Source organism: Lynx canadensis, chromosome E3, assembly GCF_007474595.2.
Source record: "Lynx canadensis isolate LIC74 chromosome E3, mLynCan4.pri.v2, whole genome shotgun sequence".
Taxonomy (NCBI): domain Eukaryota; kingdom Metazoa; phylum Chordata; class Mammalia; order Carnivora; family Felidae; genus Lynx; species Lynx canadensis.
The window spans coordinates 24,046,914-24,064,368 of NC_044318.1; the positions used below are offsets into that span (position 1 = coordinate 24,046,914).

Genomic DNA, 17,455 nt, shown 5'->3' on the forward strand with positions numbered 1-17,455 from the left:
TCCTGACTGTTGCTTTGGTAGCACTTACACATTTTATAGCTTGATTGTTAACTTTCTGTCTCCAACACCAGAGTCTAGGCTGGCAAAGAGCCAGGAACCTTTATTATTTTATATCCTCTACACCTAAAACTGTGATTGGTGCTCCAAAACAAAGTGAATGAATCAACCTCTGAGACAGAATTCAAACCCAGGCCTATTGCTTCTGCCTCCCCTATAGTAGGTGTTTGTGAGAATGTCTGCCAGCAGCTATTTAAACTGAATTTCTCTGCCTTTCCAATTTCACAAGTTCCAAAAATCGCCCCATTATCCCATAGTGGGTTCATTGCTCTGGTGAGGGAGGTTTCTCTTTGCTTCACTACTGGCTTAGGAGGGGGATGCGGGCCTGCTGCCTGACCAGGCTGTAAAATGCCAGAGATGCAGGGATTTAATTCCCAGACAGCTTAGGCTATGACGCTGTGAGCAAGGATGAGGTTTAAAAAAAAAAAAAAAAAAAAAAAAAGGAGCTGCTTTTTCTCTTCTCTGCATTTTGGTCTCCCCCATGTGTAAACAAGTAGATGCCAGTAAGGCCTTTGAGCCATTGAGATCTGGTGAGATGATGGATGGGGAACTGAGAACTGTGCAGAAGTGAAAGCTAATCATCTCCTAGGCCTCCAAACTGGTCAGTTCACAACCTAATCCTAACCTACTTTTTCAGCCTCAGCTCCAGCCGCAGTGTGTCCCCCTCCCAACAGCGAACTAAGCTCCAGCCTCAATTCTCAAACTTTTTCACCTAAATGCATCTCCACTTGCAGTTCTCTCTGCCTCAGCAGCCCTTGTTCGCCTTCTCCCATGGGAAAATTCTTTTGCATCCTTCAAATACCTGCTTTCTCAGTGCCCTCAAAAATCCTTAAAAGGCAGTAGAGGTAAGGGCGCCACGGTGCTCTGGGCCTCAGTTTTCTCATTAGTTAAATGGGGTCTCTGAGGTTCGTCCGAGTTCGAAGGGCGTTAGGGCCTAGGAGACGTGGTGAGAAGGGGCCGAGAGCGGCAGAAACCCGGCGCTTCTCGCTCTCTGCAACAGTCTATCTGTCGGCGCTCCCACCAGACAGACAACCCCGCAGGGCAGGACCCTAGGCTGACTCGTCTCCGAAGGCTGGGAAAACGGGGCCTCGGAGAACGAGGCAAGAAGGAGCGAACGAAGAATGAGAGAATGAACAAATGAATGGGCCAAGGACTGGACGCTGGACAAAGGCCTGCAAGATGGCGTTCTCTAGGACCGCGGGAGGGGCGGCCAGGACCTCGGCCGGGGAGGGGTGCCGCAGGCGCTGGGGACCTTGTTAGGCGGGCCGCGCGCCTGGGACAAAAGCCCGCAACATGGCGGGCTCTAGGACCCCCAAGGCCCGCACCGCGCAAGGCGGGCAGCTGTGCCAGCCGAGCCCAGAAGTCCACAGCAGCCGGCCCGCGGGGACAGCCGGCGGGTTCTAGGACCCGCTGGGCCGGAGCCCGACTGCGCCCTCCCGGGGCCGCACTCCTCCCGCCCCGCCCGCGCTTCTCGCGCCAGGCCAACCCCATCCGCCCTCTGCACCCACAGGGAAACTGAGGCCTCTCGGACTGCGTCTGCGCTGGGGCGGCCCGGAGCGTCCCTGCGGCTTCCCGCCGACGTTTCCTACCTCAACGAACTTGGGCTGGCTCCGTGGCGTCTGCGGCAGCTGCTCTGACCGACGGAGCCCGGACACTGCCAGGGAGGGGCAGGCGCTAGGACCCAGCGGGGGGGGGGGAGGAGGGGAGGGAGAGGCGGGGCCGGAAAGCGGAAGTGGGAGGGAGCTTTCCCAGCTAGGGAGGAAGGCAAAGTTTACCCGAGCACTGCAGGTGAAAGTGGCGGAGCAACATCTTGAAAGGGGTCTATGTGGGTGCTAACGACAGAGGACGCCAGACAGGTTTACGGCATATACCGGATTATTGCTATCCTGTGGCCAGATCACCAAGAACTGGAAGGCGGGAATACAGAAGGGCCATGCGCAAGCTTTGTAGCACCGAAATCCACTTATATTCCACCACATCTCCCTCAGTAGCGAGGAGTGAATGAAGCTCCCTCCATCTGTCTTGGGAAGTTGTTTTCAGGGAGCCCCACGAAAAGTGTCGCCAAAGTACTGAGGCCAGAACAGAACCCTTTTTTTCCCTCTTCTGCTTTCAGCCAATATGCACCGGAACGATTTTCGCAGCTCTTGCCGGAAGTGTGGCTTAGACTAATGCAAAGCAACGCAGAATTTTGACCCTCGTGGGCGGAGTCAGAGTCGCGTTTCAGCTACCTCTCCCTTAGCCCCGGAAGTGTGTCTGTGTACAACTGCTGCTTGCAGGCGGCACAGGAAGTGTTCTCCAGGCAGAGGTTTCGGGGGGAACCTTTTGCGGCTAGGACACTTCCTGTTTCCTAGTAACAATAGGAAGTGTCCGCGGAGCTGGGGGTAGACTCCTGGCTCGAGCCAGCTGCGCCTTCTTTCCTCTACCTTCTTCCTTCTCCGTTTTCCCCTTTCCCTTTTCCCCTCCCTTCCCACCTCCCAGGAGCCCTGGCGGAGTGTGCGTCTGTGGGAGCGCGAGAGCCCCCCACAGCCACCCCTTGGGGCGCGCGGCTGCAGTTAGGGTGAGGGTCCCAGTGCGCAGGCGCGCTCCCGTTCGCGGTCCCCAACGGACTCATCCGCGGCGGGAACGAAAAGGGGCCACCCGAGTGAGGTAGGGGTCCTGAGAAGAAATTGGCCAAGGAGATGAGTGAGGCGAGAAGACCTGGTTGGTGGTTGATCAGGAGAAGGGGCTCAAGCGAAGGGGCTTTGTGAGTTGAGAAGTCGAGGAGCAGGTTTGGAGGGGCTTTAGATCCGGAGATATGAGTTGTACATATAGGGATCCCATGGGAGTGAAGATGCAAGAGTCAGCGAAGGCCAATGTGATATAGGAGACATGGGGGCCTGCTATGGAAAGAGTAAGGGCTTTGGAAAGAAAATTGCTTGAGTCAGTGGGTTTGCCTCTGTAAACTGGACTAAGGAGGCACTGCAGGGTGTTGTGAGGATTAAGTGACACAACTAATGTTCTTTACTTAGCACAGTGCTCTGCACATGGTAATGCTCAGCATGCGTTGTTGTCATAAGTATTTTGAGAGAAGATAGAAAAAATAAGGGATGGTGAGGGTATAGTGAGGAGGTGTAGGAAAGAAAAAAGGTAGAGGGTGAAGAGCAACCAGAAATGGGTTGGAATTTCCAAGGTAGAAGATGATTTGGACTCAGGGGAAGTAGGTGGAGGAAGTGGCCAAGAGAGTCTTTTAGAAAAGAGACTTTGTGACCCTGAAAGGAATAGGGGAGGTGAGGGAACAGGCCAGCCCATTCTCTGAAGAGGGCTTTAAGCCCCCACCTCTCACATCCTCAGCTGTCAACTGGAGAAAAAGGCTGCTTTTCAATGTCTCTAGGCTACTCTGTCTAGCTGAGGGATCAAGGAGAGAGAATTAGACTTCTCACATTGAAGGTCCTAGAAAAGTTTCAGGTTTCCTTTGAATATGTCACAGGAGGTAGGTTGGTTGGTTGCTCCAGAATTATAGAGAGGAGAAGGTTAGATTTTGTGGATTTGGTCTGATGAACAGAAGTAGGTTGGTAGGTCTGTGGTAGGTTGCATCCCTCTAGACTTTAGTTTTCTTATCTATACCTCTAGGATGAGTTAGGCCTAGGGGAGCTCTCATATTTGGGGAGCTTATGTGCAGGAGGCCTTAAATCCAAGAGAAAGCAAGTTCCTGGGCATTACTGCTTGGGGAACATTTCTGTGACCTCTGATGATCTTGCTGCTTATAGAGCCAAGAGGCAAAGTTAATTCAGGTCTTCCTTCTGACCACCACCCCCTCTTCCTAGGCCTTGGCCCCTCCACCAGAGGAAGATGCTGCTGCCACCTGCCTGCTCTTCCTGAACCTCCAGGTTTCTGCCACACTGCCCCATGGAGGACGTGCCCACCTCACTCAGCTGCTCTGACTGTCAGCGCCACTTTCCTAGTCTTCCGGAACTGTCCCGGCACCGTGAGCTGCTCCATCCATCTTCTAAGCAGGACAGTGAGGAGGCAGACAGCATCCCTCGGCCCTACCGCTGTCAGCAGTGTGGGCGGGGCTACCGTCACCCAGGGAGCTTGGTCAACCACCGCCGGACCCACGAGACTGGACTTTTCCCCTGTACCACCTGTGGCAAGGACTTTACCAATCCTGTGGCCCTCAAGAGCCACATGAGGACTCATGCTCCGGAGGGCCGCCGTAGGCGCCGGCCTCCCCGCTCCAAGGAAGTCATTCCACGTCTTCAAGGGGAGACAGCATCCTCTGACTCCAGGGACCACAGGCTCAGCCCTGGGGAAAGCTGGACAAGCCAGAAAAAACATGAGGAAGAGACCTTTGGCTGTGAGTCTGGGCCTGACCCCAAGGCAGCTTTGAGCACTTGGGAAGATCCACCCATCCGACAAAGAGAAGGCTGGGAAAGCCAGCCAGATTCAGAGGAGGGTGCAGAGCGCTGGGGGCCCACTACCAATTCTACCAGAGCCACCCCGCTCCCCACCCCAGCCAGCACCCTCCTTAGCAATTTGGAACAGTATTTGGCTGAATCGGTAGTGAATTTCACAGGGGGCCAGGAGCCCACTCAGTCCCCTCCTGCTGAGGAAGAACGGCGGTACAAGTGCAGTCAATGTGGCAAGACATACAAGCATGCTGGGAGCCTCACGAACCACCGCCAGAGCCACACCTTGGGCATCTACCCTTGTGCCATCTGCTTCAAAGAGTTCTCTAACCTCATGGCTCTGAAGAACCACTCCCGACTCCATGCCCAGTATCAGCCTTACCAGTGTCCCCACTGTCCCCGTGCCTTTAGGATCCCCCGAGAGCTGCTGGAACACCAACAGTCCCATGAGGGTGAAAGGCAAGAGCGGCTATGGGAAGAGAAAGAGATGCCCACAACCAATGGGCACACAGATGAGAGCAGCCAGGATCAGCTCCCTAGTACACAGACGGTGAACTGCTCTGGGGAGCTCAGCACCTCTGGGGAGCTAGAGGACAGTGGCCTAGAGGAGTATCGGCCTTTCCGTTGTGGAGACTGTGGCCGTACTTACCGCCATGCTGGGAGTCTCATCAACCATCGCAAGAGCCACCAGACTGGTGTCTACCCCTGCTCCATCTGTTCCAAGCAGCTGTTCAATGCAGCTGCCCTCAAAAACCATGTGCGGGCTCATCACAGACCCCGGCAAGGAGCTGGGGAGGACGGGCAGCCATCAGTGCCACCAGCTCCCCTGCCTCTGGCTGATACCACCCACAAAGATGAAGAGGTCCCCACCACCACCCTGGACCACCGCCCCTATAAGTGTGATGAGTGTGGTCGGGCTTACCGCCACCGGGGGAGCCTGGTGAACCACCGCCACAGCCATCGTACAGGAGAGTACCAGTGCTCACTCTGTCCCCGCAAGTATCCTAACCTTATGGCCCTGCGGAACCATGTGCGGGTACATTGCAAAGCTGCTCGCCGCGGCGCAGGCCCAGGGGCTGAGGGTCCCCCCAGCCACCTCAAGGTAGACCTCCCGCCTGACCCCATGGAAGCAGAGGCAGCCCCACCCACTGATCAGGGGCATGGGTGCAAACACAAAGAGGAGACCACTGATGTCCCCCCAGCAGCTGATAGGACAGCACCACAGATATGTAGCATGTGTGGGATGCTCTTTGAAGACGCTGAGAGCCTTGAACGTCATGGCCAGACCCATGGGGAAAGGGAAGACAGCAAGACAGAGACTAGGGTCTCCCCTCCTCGGGCTTTCGCATGCCAAGATTGTGGAAAGAGCTATCGTCACTCAGGCAGCCTTATCAACCACAGGCAGACCCACCAGACGGGGGACTTCAGTTGTGGGGCCTGTGCCAAGCACTTCCACACTATGGCTGCCATGAAGAACCATTTGCGACGCCACAGTGGGCGGTGGAGCAAGCAGCACCGGCGGCAAGCTAGCAGTGCTGGCAGTGGGGAGAAGCCAAAATCCCATCCGGCGGGAGCTGGGCCCAGGAGTTGGTGGAAAACAGTGAGGGCCTGGACTGTCCGCAAGACCCTTCAGGGGGAAGTCCTAATGTAGCCCAAGGCAACTTGGAAAGTGATGGGGGCTGTTTGCAGGCTGACACTGAAAGGGATAGATGTGGGCTTGAGAGGGATGAGGCCTGTTTCCAGGGTGATAAAGAGAGCAGAGGTACTGAGGAAGGACTGGAAAAGAAGGAGGCTTGTTTCCTTGACAACTTGGACATCCCAGATGATGAGGAAAGCAATGGGACTCGCTTCTGTGATGATCTCAGTGGGGTGGGTGAAGGCCAGAAACTAGCCACTGACCAGCCCAGCTCCTCTTGCCACTCTCCTGAAGCTGTCACTAGCTGGCCGGCTGAGGTCTCCCACACGTGTTCTGACTGTGGGCATTCTTTCCCTCATGTCACTGGCCTGCTGAGCCATAGGCCCTGCCACCCCCCAGGCATCTATCAGTGCTCTCTCTGCCCGAAGGAGTTTGACTCACTGCCTGCCCTGCGCAGCCACTTCCAGAACCATGGGCCCGGGGAGGCAGCCCCTGCACAGCCTTTCCTCTGCTGCCTTTGTGGCATGATCTTCCCAGGACGGGCCGGTTACAGGCTTCACCGGCGCCAAGCTCATGACTCCTCTGGCATGACTGAGGGTTCAGAGGAGGAGGGGGAAGAGGAAGGAGCATCAGGGGCAGCCTCCACTCGTAGCCCTCCACTGCAGCTCTCAGAAGCAGAGCTGTTGAATCAGCTGCAGCGGGAGGTGGAGGCACTGGATGGAGCTGGCTATGGGCACATCTGTGGCTGCTGTGGTCAGACCTATGATGACCTAGGGAGCTTGGAGCGTCACCACCAAAGTCAGAGTTCTGGGAACACCATAGACAAGTCTCCCAGCCACTTAGAGTCAGGTGATGCTATGGGAAGGGTTGCAGACCATGACCATGTCTTTGAGGACGCAGTGGCCTGCCTCTCTGGGGAGGGTGGGGACACAAAGTCTGGAGAGGGAGTAGGTGCCGTGGTTGTAGACAACCTTTGCATGCAAGGTGGGGAAAGTTCGCTGGAGGCCCAACCCCGCCCCTTCCGCTGCAACCAGTGTGGCAAGACCTACCGCCATGGGGGCAGCCTGGTGAACCACCGCAAGATCCATCAGACTGGAGACTTCATCTGCCCTGTCTGCTCCCGCTGCTACCCCAACCTGGCTGCCTACCGTAATCATCTGCGAAACCATCCCCGCTGCAAAGGCTCTGAGCCCCAAGTGGGGCCCGTGCCAGAGGCAGGAGGCAGCAGCGAGCCCCAGAACATGGCAGAAGAAGGGCTGGGGCAGGCAGATGTGGGAAAGTTTCAGGAGGAACTTAAAGTGGAACCCTTGGAGGAGGTGGCAAGGGTGAAAGAGGAGGAGTGGGAGGAGGCTGCTGTGAAGGGGGAGGAGGTGGAGCCAAGGTTGGAGACCGCAGAGAAGAGCTGCCAGACTGAGGCCAGCTCTGAGCGGCCCTTCAGCTGTGAGGTGTGCGGCCGGTCGTACAAGCATGCTGGCAGCCTCATCAATCACCGGCAGAGCCACCAGACTGGACACTTTGGCTGCCAGGCCTGCTCCAAAGGCTTCTCAAACCTCATGTCTCTCAAAAACCACCGGCGCATCCATGCAGATCCCCGGCGTTTCCGCTGCAGCGAATGTGGGAAGGCCTTCCGCCTGCGGAAACAGCTGGCCAGCCACCAGCGGGTGCATGTTGAGCGGGGTGGGAGCGGGGGCACTCGGAAGCTGATTCGGGAAGATCGGCCCTTCCGGTGTGGGCAGTGTGGACGGACCTACCGCCATGCTGGCAGCCTCCTAAACCACCGGCGCAGCCACGACACGGGCCAGTACAGCTGTCCCACCTGCCCCAAGACCTACTCCAACAGCATGGCCCTAAAGGACCACCAGAGGCTGCACTCAGAGAGCCGGCGGCGGCGAGCAGGGCTATCTCGGCGAGCAGCTGTGCGCTGTGCCCTCTGTGGCCGAGGCTTCCCTGGCCGGGGATCTTTGGAGCAGCACTTGCGAGAGCATGAGGAGGATACCAAAAGTGGTCTGAGAGGTCCAACTGGCACAGAGGGCAGTGAGGGGAACCTGGCTAATGACCAGGGACTAGAGGACACATCAGGTGGTACTGAGTCAGTTCTCCAGCTGGAGGATGGAGCCAGGAGGCTGGGGGGGCAGAGTCTGAGCCCCATCAGGGCAACAGGTTCAGAAGCCACAGAACTGGTATCCTGGGACATGGGGAATGCAGAAGGGAGGCAAGGAGATGGGGGACCAGTGGATCACGGTGGAGATTGGGTTCCTCAGGGTCATATACTGACCAAGCCAGAAGATGAGTCAGGGAACAGCATCCCCAAGAGTCCTTGCCACCTTGGCAACAGCCAGTCCAATGGACCTAGTCTGAGTCCAGTGGATAGCTGGGACGATGGAGACAGCCGACCTGAGCTCCATCAAGACAGTCACACCTTTTCCTGCAGCCACTGTGGCAAGACATACTGCCACTCGAAGACCCTTTGAACTGCCATAGCACTTCCAAGACAGACCGCCACTATTGCCTGCTCTGCTCCAAGGAGTTCTTGAATCCTGTGGTCACTAAGACCCACAGCCACAACCACATAGATGCCCAGACCTTTGCCTGCCCTGAGTGTGGTATGGCCTTTCAGTCCCATCATGAACTAGCCAGCCACCTACACACACATGCCAGCGGCCTCAGTCAGATGCCACCCCTGAGAGAGGAGGCCAGAGGTCCTGAAGGTGGGGCTGTGAAGGATGAGGTGGATCTCCCTGGCCAAGGGGAAATCCAAAAGGCCCCATCAGAACCCCCCAGGACCCCAGGAGAGAATACTGGGAGTGCTAATGGGGGGCAAGGAGTAAAGTCCACAGTGGCTGAAGACGAGGAACGGCCCTTCCGTTGTGCCCAGTGTGGGCGTTCCTACCGCCATGCCGGTAGCCTGCTGAACCATCAGAAGGCCCACACCACTGGACTCTATCCCTGTTCCCTCTGCCCCAAACTTCTACCCAACCTGCTGTCCCTTAAGAACCATGGCAGGACCCACACAGACCCCAAGCGCCACCGCTGTAGCATCTGTGGCAAGGCCTTCCGGACAGCTGCCCGGCTGGAGGGTCATGGACGAGTCCATGCACCCCGGGAGGGGCCCTTCACCTGCCCTCATTGTCCCCGCCACTTCCGCCGCCGAATCAGCTTCCAGCAGCACCAGCAGCAGCACCAGGAGGAATGGACAGTGGCCAGCTCTGGTACGGGGACATGAATGGCTTGGGCAGAGGACGGAAGGGCTCCAGAGTAGGTGGGCAGAGTGGGGGTGGGGGGACAAGGAGTGAGAGGAGAGGGTCACATGGCTTCCAAGAGGTTGTGCAGGAGTGGAGGGCGGGGAATTGGATATGGAGGAAACTGGTCTGAGGATGCTGCCTGGTGAGGGCAGAGATCAGAACTCCTGAGTCAGGTAAACAGCATGGTGGGTTGGACAGTGGGCTGGGGGGAGGGGGTGGTTGTGGGCAGGGGCAGAGGCAGCTGCCGTGCAGGAACCAAAGAAGAATGGGCTTTTTGTTTGGGGAGGGGAGGCAGCCATGTGTCTACTATATCTGGAAACTCCTGATCCAGCCAGTAAAGGAATGATTTCCAGAGAAAAATGGCCTAGGTGGTGCTCTTTCCCTAAGTAGGCAGGGAGCAAGAGGGTGAAGAATGGGGTTGGGAGGCACCCCCAGATTGGACTGCTTTGTGTTTTGTGCTGACCTGGTCAGGGAAACTGGTCACTGGTTGGCCCCCAGCTCCCTGTCCCTCTTTCTCTGAATTTCGTCTCTGGTCCCCCTCCTCTCTTCTTGGAAACTAGACCTTTGGTCCTTAGGTACTGATACTGCCTCATGTCTCTTCCCTATATTGAACCCTTTACCCTTTCTTCTCTCTGCTGTGCATCTCCTTTTTAGGAGCCAACCAAACCACTTTTTCCACCTGCATACCCCCATTCCCTCCAGCACACCTTTAACTGGAGGATTGAGTCACAGATAATTGTTTCTTTGAAGCCAGGCCCAGCTGAGGCAACAACAGTCATTAGCCCCTATCTCCCATCCTCTATCAGGGGGAATTTCCATGGAAAGTCACTCCACCCAGCCCGACTGAAGGATGAGGCTGTGTGGGAGTGGGGCAGCCTGTTTCCTCAGTCTGTTCTTGAGCCCTGGGCTCATGTCCTCTGCCTCCTCTAAGAGATCTGTAGGCCTTCTCCCAGGATCTATTCCATTTAGTGGCAACCAAGGGTGGGTATCCCCAAGATGGCGGGCCCTTGACCAGAAATGATCAGGGAAGGAGGGGATGGTGGGTGAGAGTATCGTGAGAGAGCTGACAAGATGGCTTTCAGGATAAAAGATTTCTTGTGACCTCAAGGGAATGAGTGAGGAGCCAGTTAGGCCTGGAAAAATCATTAGTTTACATGCAGGCCTCTGGGGTTGGGGGTAGCAGCAGAATGGCCTGCAGGCTAGGGAGGGGGTGCAAGCTGTGTGGGGTTTGCCGGCCTCAGTCAGTGACCTCCTCTCTTTCTCCCCAGGAGCCCCAAAGGCACCAGCAGCGGGCAGACGGGACCTGTCATTGCCCCCTCCACCTACCCCCACGACCCCACTTCTGGATCCTTCACCCCAGTGGCCTGCAGACCTCAGCTTCTCCCTCTGAACTTCAAGTCTCCAAAGATCAGAATACGGGCGGGGTGGGGTGGGCGGGTTGTAGGGAAAGGCTTGATCTCCATGTTTTGCTCAGGAGTAGTTAGGCATCCCCATCTCTTATTTCCCTCTCCTGCTGTGAAGAGGACCCAGATCTGGCCTCTTGCCCATGGAAGGGGTAAGGTGTTCCTCATATCCCTGTCCTTGAAGGCTCTCCTTTCCCCAGCCTTTGTCATTATGCTCTTCCCTATGACCAGCCCTGCAAGAAACCCGGTGCCAGGCTCTGCCACAATGTGGGGCCGCTGTCACCAGCCAGATTCCAACAAGAGGGAGAGGTGGATTCAGAGAGCCACAGGTGGGAATGTTGCCTATGGAAGGGGAGCCTTTTGCTACAATTTGTAACTTATTTTCTAAAGTCTATTTTGTAACAATTTATTTAAGTTTAAAAAAAAGGAAAATTGCTCCCCCCCCAAAAAAGAAAATTTCAAAGTAAGCGGCTGGTGTGATCATATCTGAGGGGAGGAAGACTAGGGAAGGCTGGGGACGCCTGCATCGGACGGCGGAGCTGGGTGTAGGGAAGCATCCACAGGCAACATCTCCCTGGCCTGCAGGGTGGGGAGTAAGGGCAGTTGCTGGTCCAGGCGTGCTCCTTCCCAGAGCCCACGGGGCTGCTGGGCCTGCCCCAGTGCCTGGAATCATGCGTGGGTGGAGGGAATGGGGGAGGTACAGGGGCAGTGATGCAGGAATTGTCTCACTGCATCTGCAGCATCCCAGAGCCACCTGTCAACAGCCAGCTGGTTTGCCTGTCAGGAAGAGGAAGGAGGGTGGGGTTGGCCTCATCCTCAAAACTTCTCTTCCCTCCCTGGAAGGAAGAGGAAGAAGGTGCTACTTTAACCCCTATGACAGATGAGAAAACTGAGGTTTGAAGGAGTTGAGGCCTGCTCCAAGTCACAATGATGAGGAACCAGAATTATGTCCACTACCCCACCCAGGGCAGCAAGAGGTTGGGTCAGAACAGATCTTTCCCTGGATTGAGAGAGAATGGGTCTGGAGAGGGAAGTGTTAGCAGGGAGGCCCCAGGGCCACGTACTCATGTTAGCCAAGCAGCTTCCAGTCTCTGCCTCGGGCTCTGGCTCCTCAGCAAAATAGACCTGCCAGTCCAAACTGCTGACCCAGTTCTCATAGGCGGGAAGTGCCGCGAAGACTGCAGGCCTTGCAGGGCCTTGGCAGGCATCTCCAAAGCTGTGTAGCCCAGCCAGGAACCATGTGCCCCTCACCTCGTGCACCAGTGGTGCCCCGGACAGGCCCTGTCAGGAGTCAGGTGACACTGGGTGACTTCCTCTTTTCCCTAGGCAGCTGTGGGGGCAGAAGGGGCTTGGGGCTGGGATGAGGCTCTGGCTCTTTGGGAGCCAGTTGGCAGAAAGGCCCAATTTCAAGTGCGAGGTGGGTCTGGAGGCCAAGCCTGGCAGGTCTGTGAGTTACAGGATAAAGATGCCAGGGGTCTGTGGTGTAAGGTTTGGAGGACTGGGGCTCACCTCACAGTGGGGGGGCTCACCTCACAGTGGGGCGGCTCACCCACAACACTGGTACACACCATTCCTGGCAGAATGGGGATACTGTCGCTCCCAAGAGCTGTATGCAGCCGGCTGCAGGCCCTGGGTCCCAAGAGGGTCACAGGCACTGTCTGAGGGGAGCTGGCACCTATAGGGCAAGGGAAAAGACCCAGCTGCCCCGACAGCCTCTAGGATGGATGGACAGCTGCTGATGGGCCTGTCCTACATACCTGCTTCTTGGCGGGGCAGCCCCAGGACCCAGCCATGTTCCCCATCAGGCAGGTGGTGGTCGGCATATGGCAGGCAGAGGGGCCGAAGGCTGGGGCCCAGTGTCACAGGTTGGGCCAGCAGCAGGAGTGCCACATCGTAGCCCCCCTCTGGGTGGGTATAAGCCCCATGTAGGATGAGCTGCTTCAGGCCCCGTTCCTCTGGTCCGGTCCCCAGCCCTATGCTCCATTCCTCTGGGGTCTGGCGCCTGTGCAGAGAGGCATCATTGACAGCATCGAGTGGCAGGCCTGCCAGCGAAGGCATGGGCATGAAGGCAAGAGAGGCATGGCTCACCCAATGAAGCAGTGGGCAGCAGTCAGCACTACCTCCTCTGACACCAGGGCTCCACCACAGGCCAGCTTCCCCTGGTGCTTCAGCCTGGCATCCCAGGGCCATGGGGAGGGGGCTCCTGCCTGGGGACCTCCTCTCCTCAAGGATCCACAGGCTGGAACAGACAGATTACATCATCTGCCTTCTTGCTAAGTGCTCACCGCATGCCTGGCCCTGTGCTAAGCGCTTCCCACGTACTATCAAATCCTCACAATATCCTCTTAAGTTGGATTTTGTTACCCTCATTACCAAAGTAACCAAAGTTCCAGAAAGGTTAAGTGACTTTCTAGCTCAGTAACCACAGGCAGGTAGCCGACTAAGTCTCAAAACCAGGGAGCCTAAGCTTTTAACCCTGATGTCTAGCCTCATGGGAGTGTGCCCTGCTCATTATCTCTGTCTGTGCCCCCCGGGCTTGGACTGGCCCCCAGAATTCCTGGCTCACTAGTACTTCTCTTAACCATCAAGATACAACTTCGTTCCAGGAATAATTTTGCATGCAATTTACATGTTAGTTACTTAATGCCAGAATCCTGAGCGGGAGCCTGCCCTGTCCATTCTCACTGGGTCCCTGCTTGGAAACTTGCAGCTTACCCCCACAACCTTCAATCAGATCTCAGAGATCCCTCTTCATACCTAAACTCTAAATACACAAAGTTCTAGGGGTGCCGGGGTGGTTCGGTCGGTTAAGCATCTGACTTCAGCTCAGGTATGATCTCACTGTTCGTGAGTTCAAGCCCCGCATCAGGCTCTGTGTTGATAGCTTGGAGCCTGGAGCCTGTTTCGGATTCTGTGTCTCCCTCTCTCTCTGACTCTCTCCCACTCACACTCTTGTGTCTCACTCAAAAATAAATAAACATTAAAAAATTTTTTTTAAATGCACGAAGTTCTGAAGTATCTGTGCCCCTTCAGCCCTTAAATGGAATGGTTCCCATCTTAGAGGCTGAAAGGGGCCTTAAATGCCCCCCCTAGTTAGCCCCCAGCCATGTGTGACTGCCCTGTACCAATTCTCTGTTCTGAGCTGAAACTTGCTTCACTGTGCTTCTGTCTGCTGCCCAGAACACGTCCCACTCCTAACATCCCCTGCTCATACCTACACAGCTGTCCTCATCACTGATCTCCGGGGTCTCTGGGTTCTGGGACAGGAAGGCTGCCCCCTGAGCTCGAGCCTGCAGCCAGGAGCTGTGAGCAGCCATGTTGGTCAGCAGCACAGGAGTGTCTTCTTGGGCACAGCTTGATGCAAAGCTGATGATCCCAGCCTGAACCCAATGTCCATCAGGCTCACGGCACAGCACGGGGCCCCCAGAATCTCCCTGGAGCCGGGAAAAGGAGTCAAGTATAGACACTTCAGCCCCAGCCATGGACAGACACCCTTTAACAGCAGCAGGTCCACCCTCCCTGTGGATCAAGCACCCAGCTCAGGGCTAGGCCTCCTCCCCTTCTGCTCCCTTCTCATCTTCCCCATCAGACCTGACAGGGCCCCTGCACCCCAGGCTGGGCGCCCCCACACAGCATCCCAGGCCGAGCTGGGCTGGCCAGCAGCCGCTGGTGCAGCCGGTTGTAGAGACAGTTACACGTGGGGCGGCTGATTAGACGCAGGCGCAGATTCCGTAGAGTCCTGGGAGCTGGCAAAAGAAAGGGAGTTGGCGGGGGGGGGGGGGGGTGGGGAGGTACGAATCTGACTGAGCACAGGGATGGTTGGCAGCTGAGGCTGCGTGACCTTGGGCAAGCATAGTGCCTCTCTGGGATTCAGTCTGGGACAGCACTTACCATCATTGGTGTCCTGATCCCAGCCAGTAGCCCAGCAGGAGGTCCCAAAAGGAAAGCGATGGGTAGACTGAGGCAAGCAGAGGGGTGTGCGGGCCATGGGGTGGGCGAGTCGGAGCAGGGCCAGATCTGAGCCTTGGCTGTAGTGGTTATAGGCCCTCGGCAGCTGCAGGGCGGTCACCCCCACCTCCTCGGCCCCTGGGCTCAGCCCCTCACGTTGCAGAGAACCCAGGACAACTGACCAGGAGTTCAGTTCTGTCACTGCTGCCCTGGAAGGGGAGGGATAAGGCCAAGGCATTGAATGCAAAGAGGGACAGTGACACCAACCGGGACACTACCAGGTAGGTGGAAGATGGACAAAAATCAGCCCAGAGCTTTAAGCAAGGTCCTTCCCTCCCCCAACCTCAGCTTTCTCATTTGCAAATCTTCTACCAAGGCTTAACTTAACTTGATAATGTGTACCTGGCACATGGCACACTTTCAGTAAATGATTCATTGTGATTCTAGGGGCAGGAGTCAGTTTTACAGAGTTTGGAGGACATATCATCCACCCCACCCCCAAAAGTCGGAAACTCTGACCCCAGCCATGACTCACTTTTCAAAGCAGTGGGCAGCAGTGAGGACCCAGGTATCTGCCACTAGGGATCCGCTGCAGATGTGGACCCCCCGCCTCCTCACACTGGCTTGCCAGGGCCACTCACCAGGTGCTGTGATGCCCTCCTGAGGCTCGGGGGGGCCAGGGCCACGCTGCCCACATACTGTAGAGAGGGGTGGATCAGAATGACAGAAGGTCTCTGTCCTTCCCTCATCACAGGCCCAAGCCAGACCTAAGGAAGGCCTGGCCGCATATCCCCAAAGCTTACCGTGCTGAGCTGCTTGAAGACCTGGGAAGAGAGAGACACAGATGAGACTTAGGGGAGCCTTACCTGCATGACCCAGCCTTGGTGGAAGGGATAGGTTTGGGGGGATGGGCCCTGGGTCCTTGCCTATGACTGTGTGGCTACCTTACCAGCCCCTCCCAGAATGAAAATATATGAGGCCAAGAAACAGCTTTTATTGGAACCTATTCAGAGCGTACACTCAGTAATTAATTCTCCTCCCTCAGCTGTGCTCAGCACTCCTGAGTCTGAGAAGCAGGGCCAGGGTTCATCTTGGGACTAGTCCAAACTTCCTCCAGGCTTCAGATCCCCTAACTCCAGCCCCCGCCACTGAGTCAGGGAGGCGGCCTGTATATGTGGAGAGCATTAGCTTAATTGTGCCCTCAGTCGTGAAGGCCTAAGAGGAAGGATTAGAGGCCGACGTCATGTCTGAGTGGGGGAGGGCTCCAAGAGATTGAGAGTCCCCACCCTTGTTCTGACAACTCAGACTCCCCCACCTTTCCACAAACCACCAGAGACTTTACCAAAGGATCCCCTACCCTGCCTCTTCCCCATCACAGGCACAGAAACATCTGGGCCAGGAAAGATGGGACATATGTAGAGACGGGGAGACTGAGGCCAAAGGGCCCCCAGAACTTGCCTAAGGTCATTCTGGAAGTAGATAGGCAGACGGGCACAGGGTACACACACAGGCATAATGACTGCAGACATAGATTGTAATCTAGCCCAAGAAAATCACACCCATTTTGACAAAGGTGGCCACGTACACCTCCTCTGATACACAGCCAGACATGGTTACATCGCCACAGGCAGACCATCGCTCCCCTAGGCATGCCCCCTCACATACACACCAGGCTGCAAGGCTGCTGGGGCAGAGGGTGGCCCCTGAACACCTACCATACCACTCCCCTACCCAAACATGGGTGGCTCACCCTCCATGAGAACCACTGCTCCCACGATGAGCAGCTCTGGTCCCCAGCTCTGCTTCATGCTGCTCCAGGCCACTCTGCCGCCTGTAGTCTGGTTTTCAGAGAGGCCACCTGGGTCTCCCTAGCTCCACCTCTGCTCCGCCCCCCAGTTGGCTAGGAGTCAAGTGCCAGAAGGGAGCCAGCAGCTCCTAGCTCTGGGGTTGTGACTGTGTTACCCTGGGCCATTCACCACCCCTCTCTGCGCCTCAGCCATGGCCAGACTGCCTTGGTTCAAATCCCAGTTTCCCCATGTACTATGTGAGTGACCTTGGACAATTAGCCCCTACGTGCCTTGTCTGAAAAACTCAGAATTGTTGAATGTAAAAACCTTAGAGTCCAACATAGAGCAAACTTGCTCCCAGCATGGAAGTCATCCTCTGGGAACTGGGAAGGGCACTGTGGGCAGACCCTCCCAGTCCCTCTATTTTAGCTTCCCCACCTCTCCCCCAGACCCACGTGCAGGTGGGTTTCACATACCTTCTCCCATCTTGCTTCAGTGGCGGTGTGTGCAGGGCTGAGTATCGAGGGCTGGGGCTCTCTGCTACTTCCTGGCAATGAGACTGGAAAATCTCAGCACATCTCTGCTGCCTCCCCAGGAAACAGGGTTACAGTGGTGCCTACGTTTCTTACAGGTGGTGGAAGACTCAATCAGGAGGGAAGAACACTCAGTGTGCATTCTTTTTCTCTTTCTGACTTCTAACTCAGGCCAGCCCCAACTGTTCAGGAAACCTGACCCCAACACAGAGGAAGCTGTGTTAAGAGCATAGACACTGGTGGGGCACCTGGGTGGCTCAGTCGGTTAGGCATCCGACTTTGGCTCAGGTCATGATCTCACAGTTTGTGGGTTCAAGCCCCATGCTGGGCTCTGTACTGACAGATCAGAGCTTGGTGCCTGCTTCGGATTCTGTGTCTGCCTCTTTCTCTGCTCATCACCCCCCACCCCACTTGCACTCTGTCTCTGTCTCTCTCTCTCTCAAAAATACATAAAACATTTAAAA

The 17,455-nt window shown here is 56.3% G+C and overlaps 2 protein-coding genes across 2 annotated transcripts; one reads left to right on the plus strand and one right to left on the minus strand.

Moving 5' to 3' along the window:
* Positions 1-1,755: 1,755 nt before the first annotated feature.
* On the plus strand, positions 1,756-11,137 carry ZNF646 (zinc finger protein 646). Its single transcript, XM_030299925.1, is given in 4 exon segments — positions 1,756-5,986; positions 5,989-8,552; positions 8,555-9,287; positions 10,589-11,137. Coding segments are annotated over 4 exon segments (5,463 nt in total). The 5' UTR covers positions 1,756-3,942; the 3' UTR covers positions 10,711-11,137.
* Positions 11,122-16,924, minus strand: PRSS53 (serine protease 53). The gene is made up of 11 exons (XM_030299927.2): positions 16,422-16,924; positions 15,475-15,495; positions 15,207-15,369; positions 14,615-14,880; positions 14,315-14,469; positions 13,938-14,157; positions 12,812-12,962; positions 12,481-12,725; positions 12,253-12,398; positions 11,788-12,004; positions 11,122-11,500 (listed from the first exon to the last, which is right to left on the minus strand). Exons 1-11 carry the CDS (start codon positions 16,477-16,479, stop codon positions 11,481-11,483), a joined length of 1,662 nt encoding a protein of 553 aa, XP_030155787.1. The 5' UTR covers positions 16,480-16,924; the 3' UTR covers positions 11,122-11,480.
* Positions 16,925-17,455: the final 531 nt, after the last annotated feature.

Coding starts and splice junctions, on each gene's coding strand:
- PRSS53 (XM_030299927.2), bottom strand. CDS start 16,479: ATGAAGCAGAGCTGGGGACCAGAGCTGCTCATCGTGGGAGCAGTGGTT. Junction 14,470..14,614: donor GGATCAGGACACCAATGATG/GTAAGTGCTGTC, acceptor TTCTTTTGCCAG/CTCCCAGGACTCTACGGAAT. Junction 11,501..11,787: donor AAGCTGCTTGGCTAACATGA/GTACGTGGCCCT, acceptor TCTTCCTGACAG/GCAAACCAGCTGGCTGTTGA.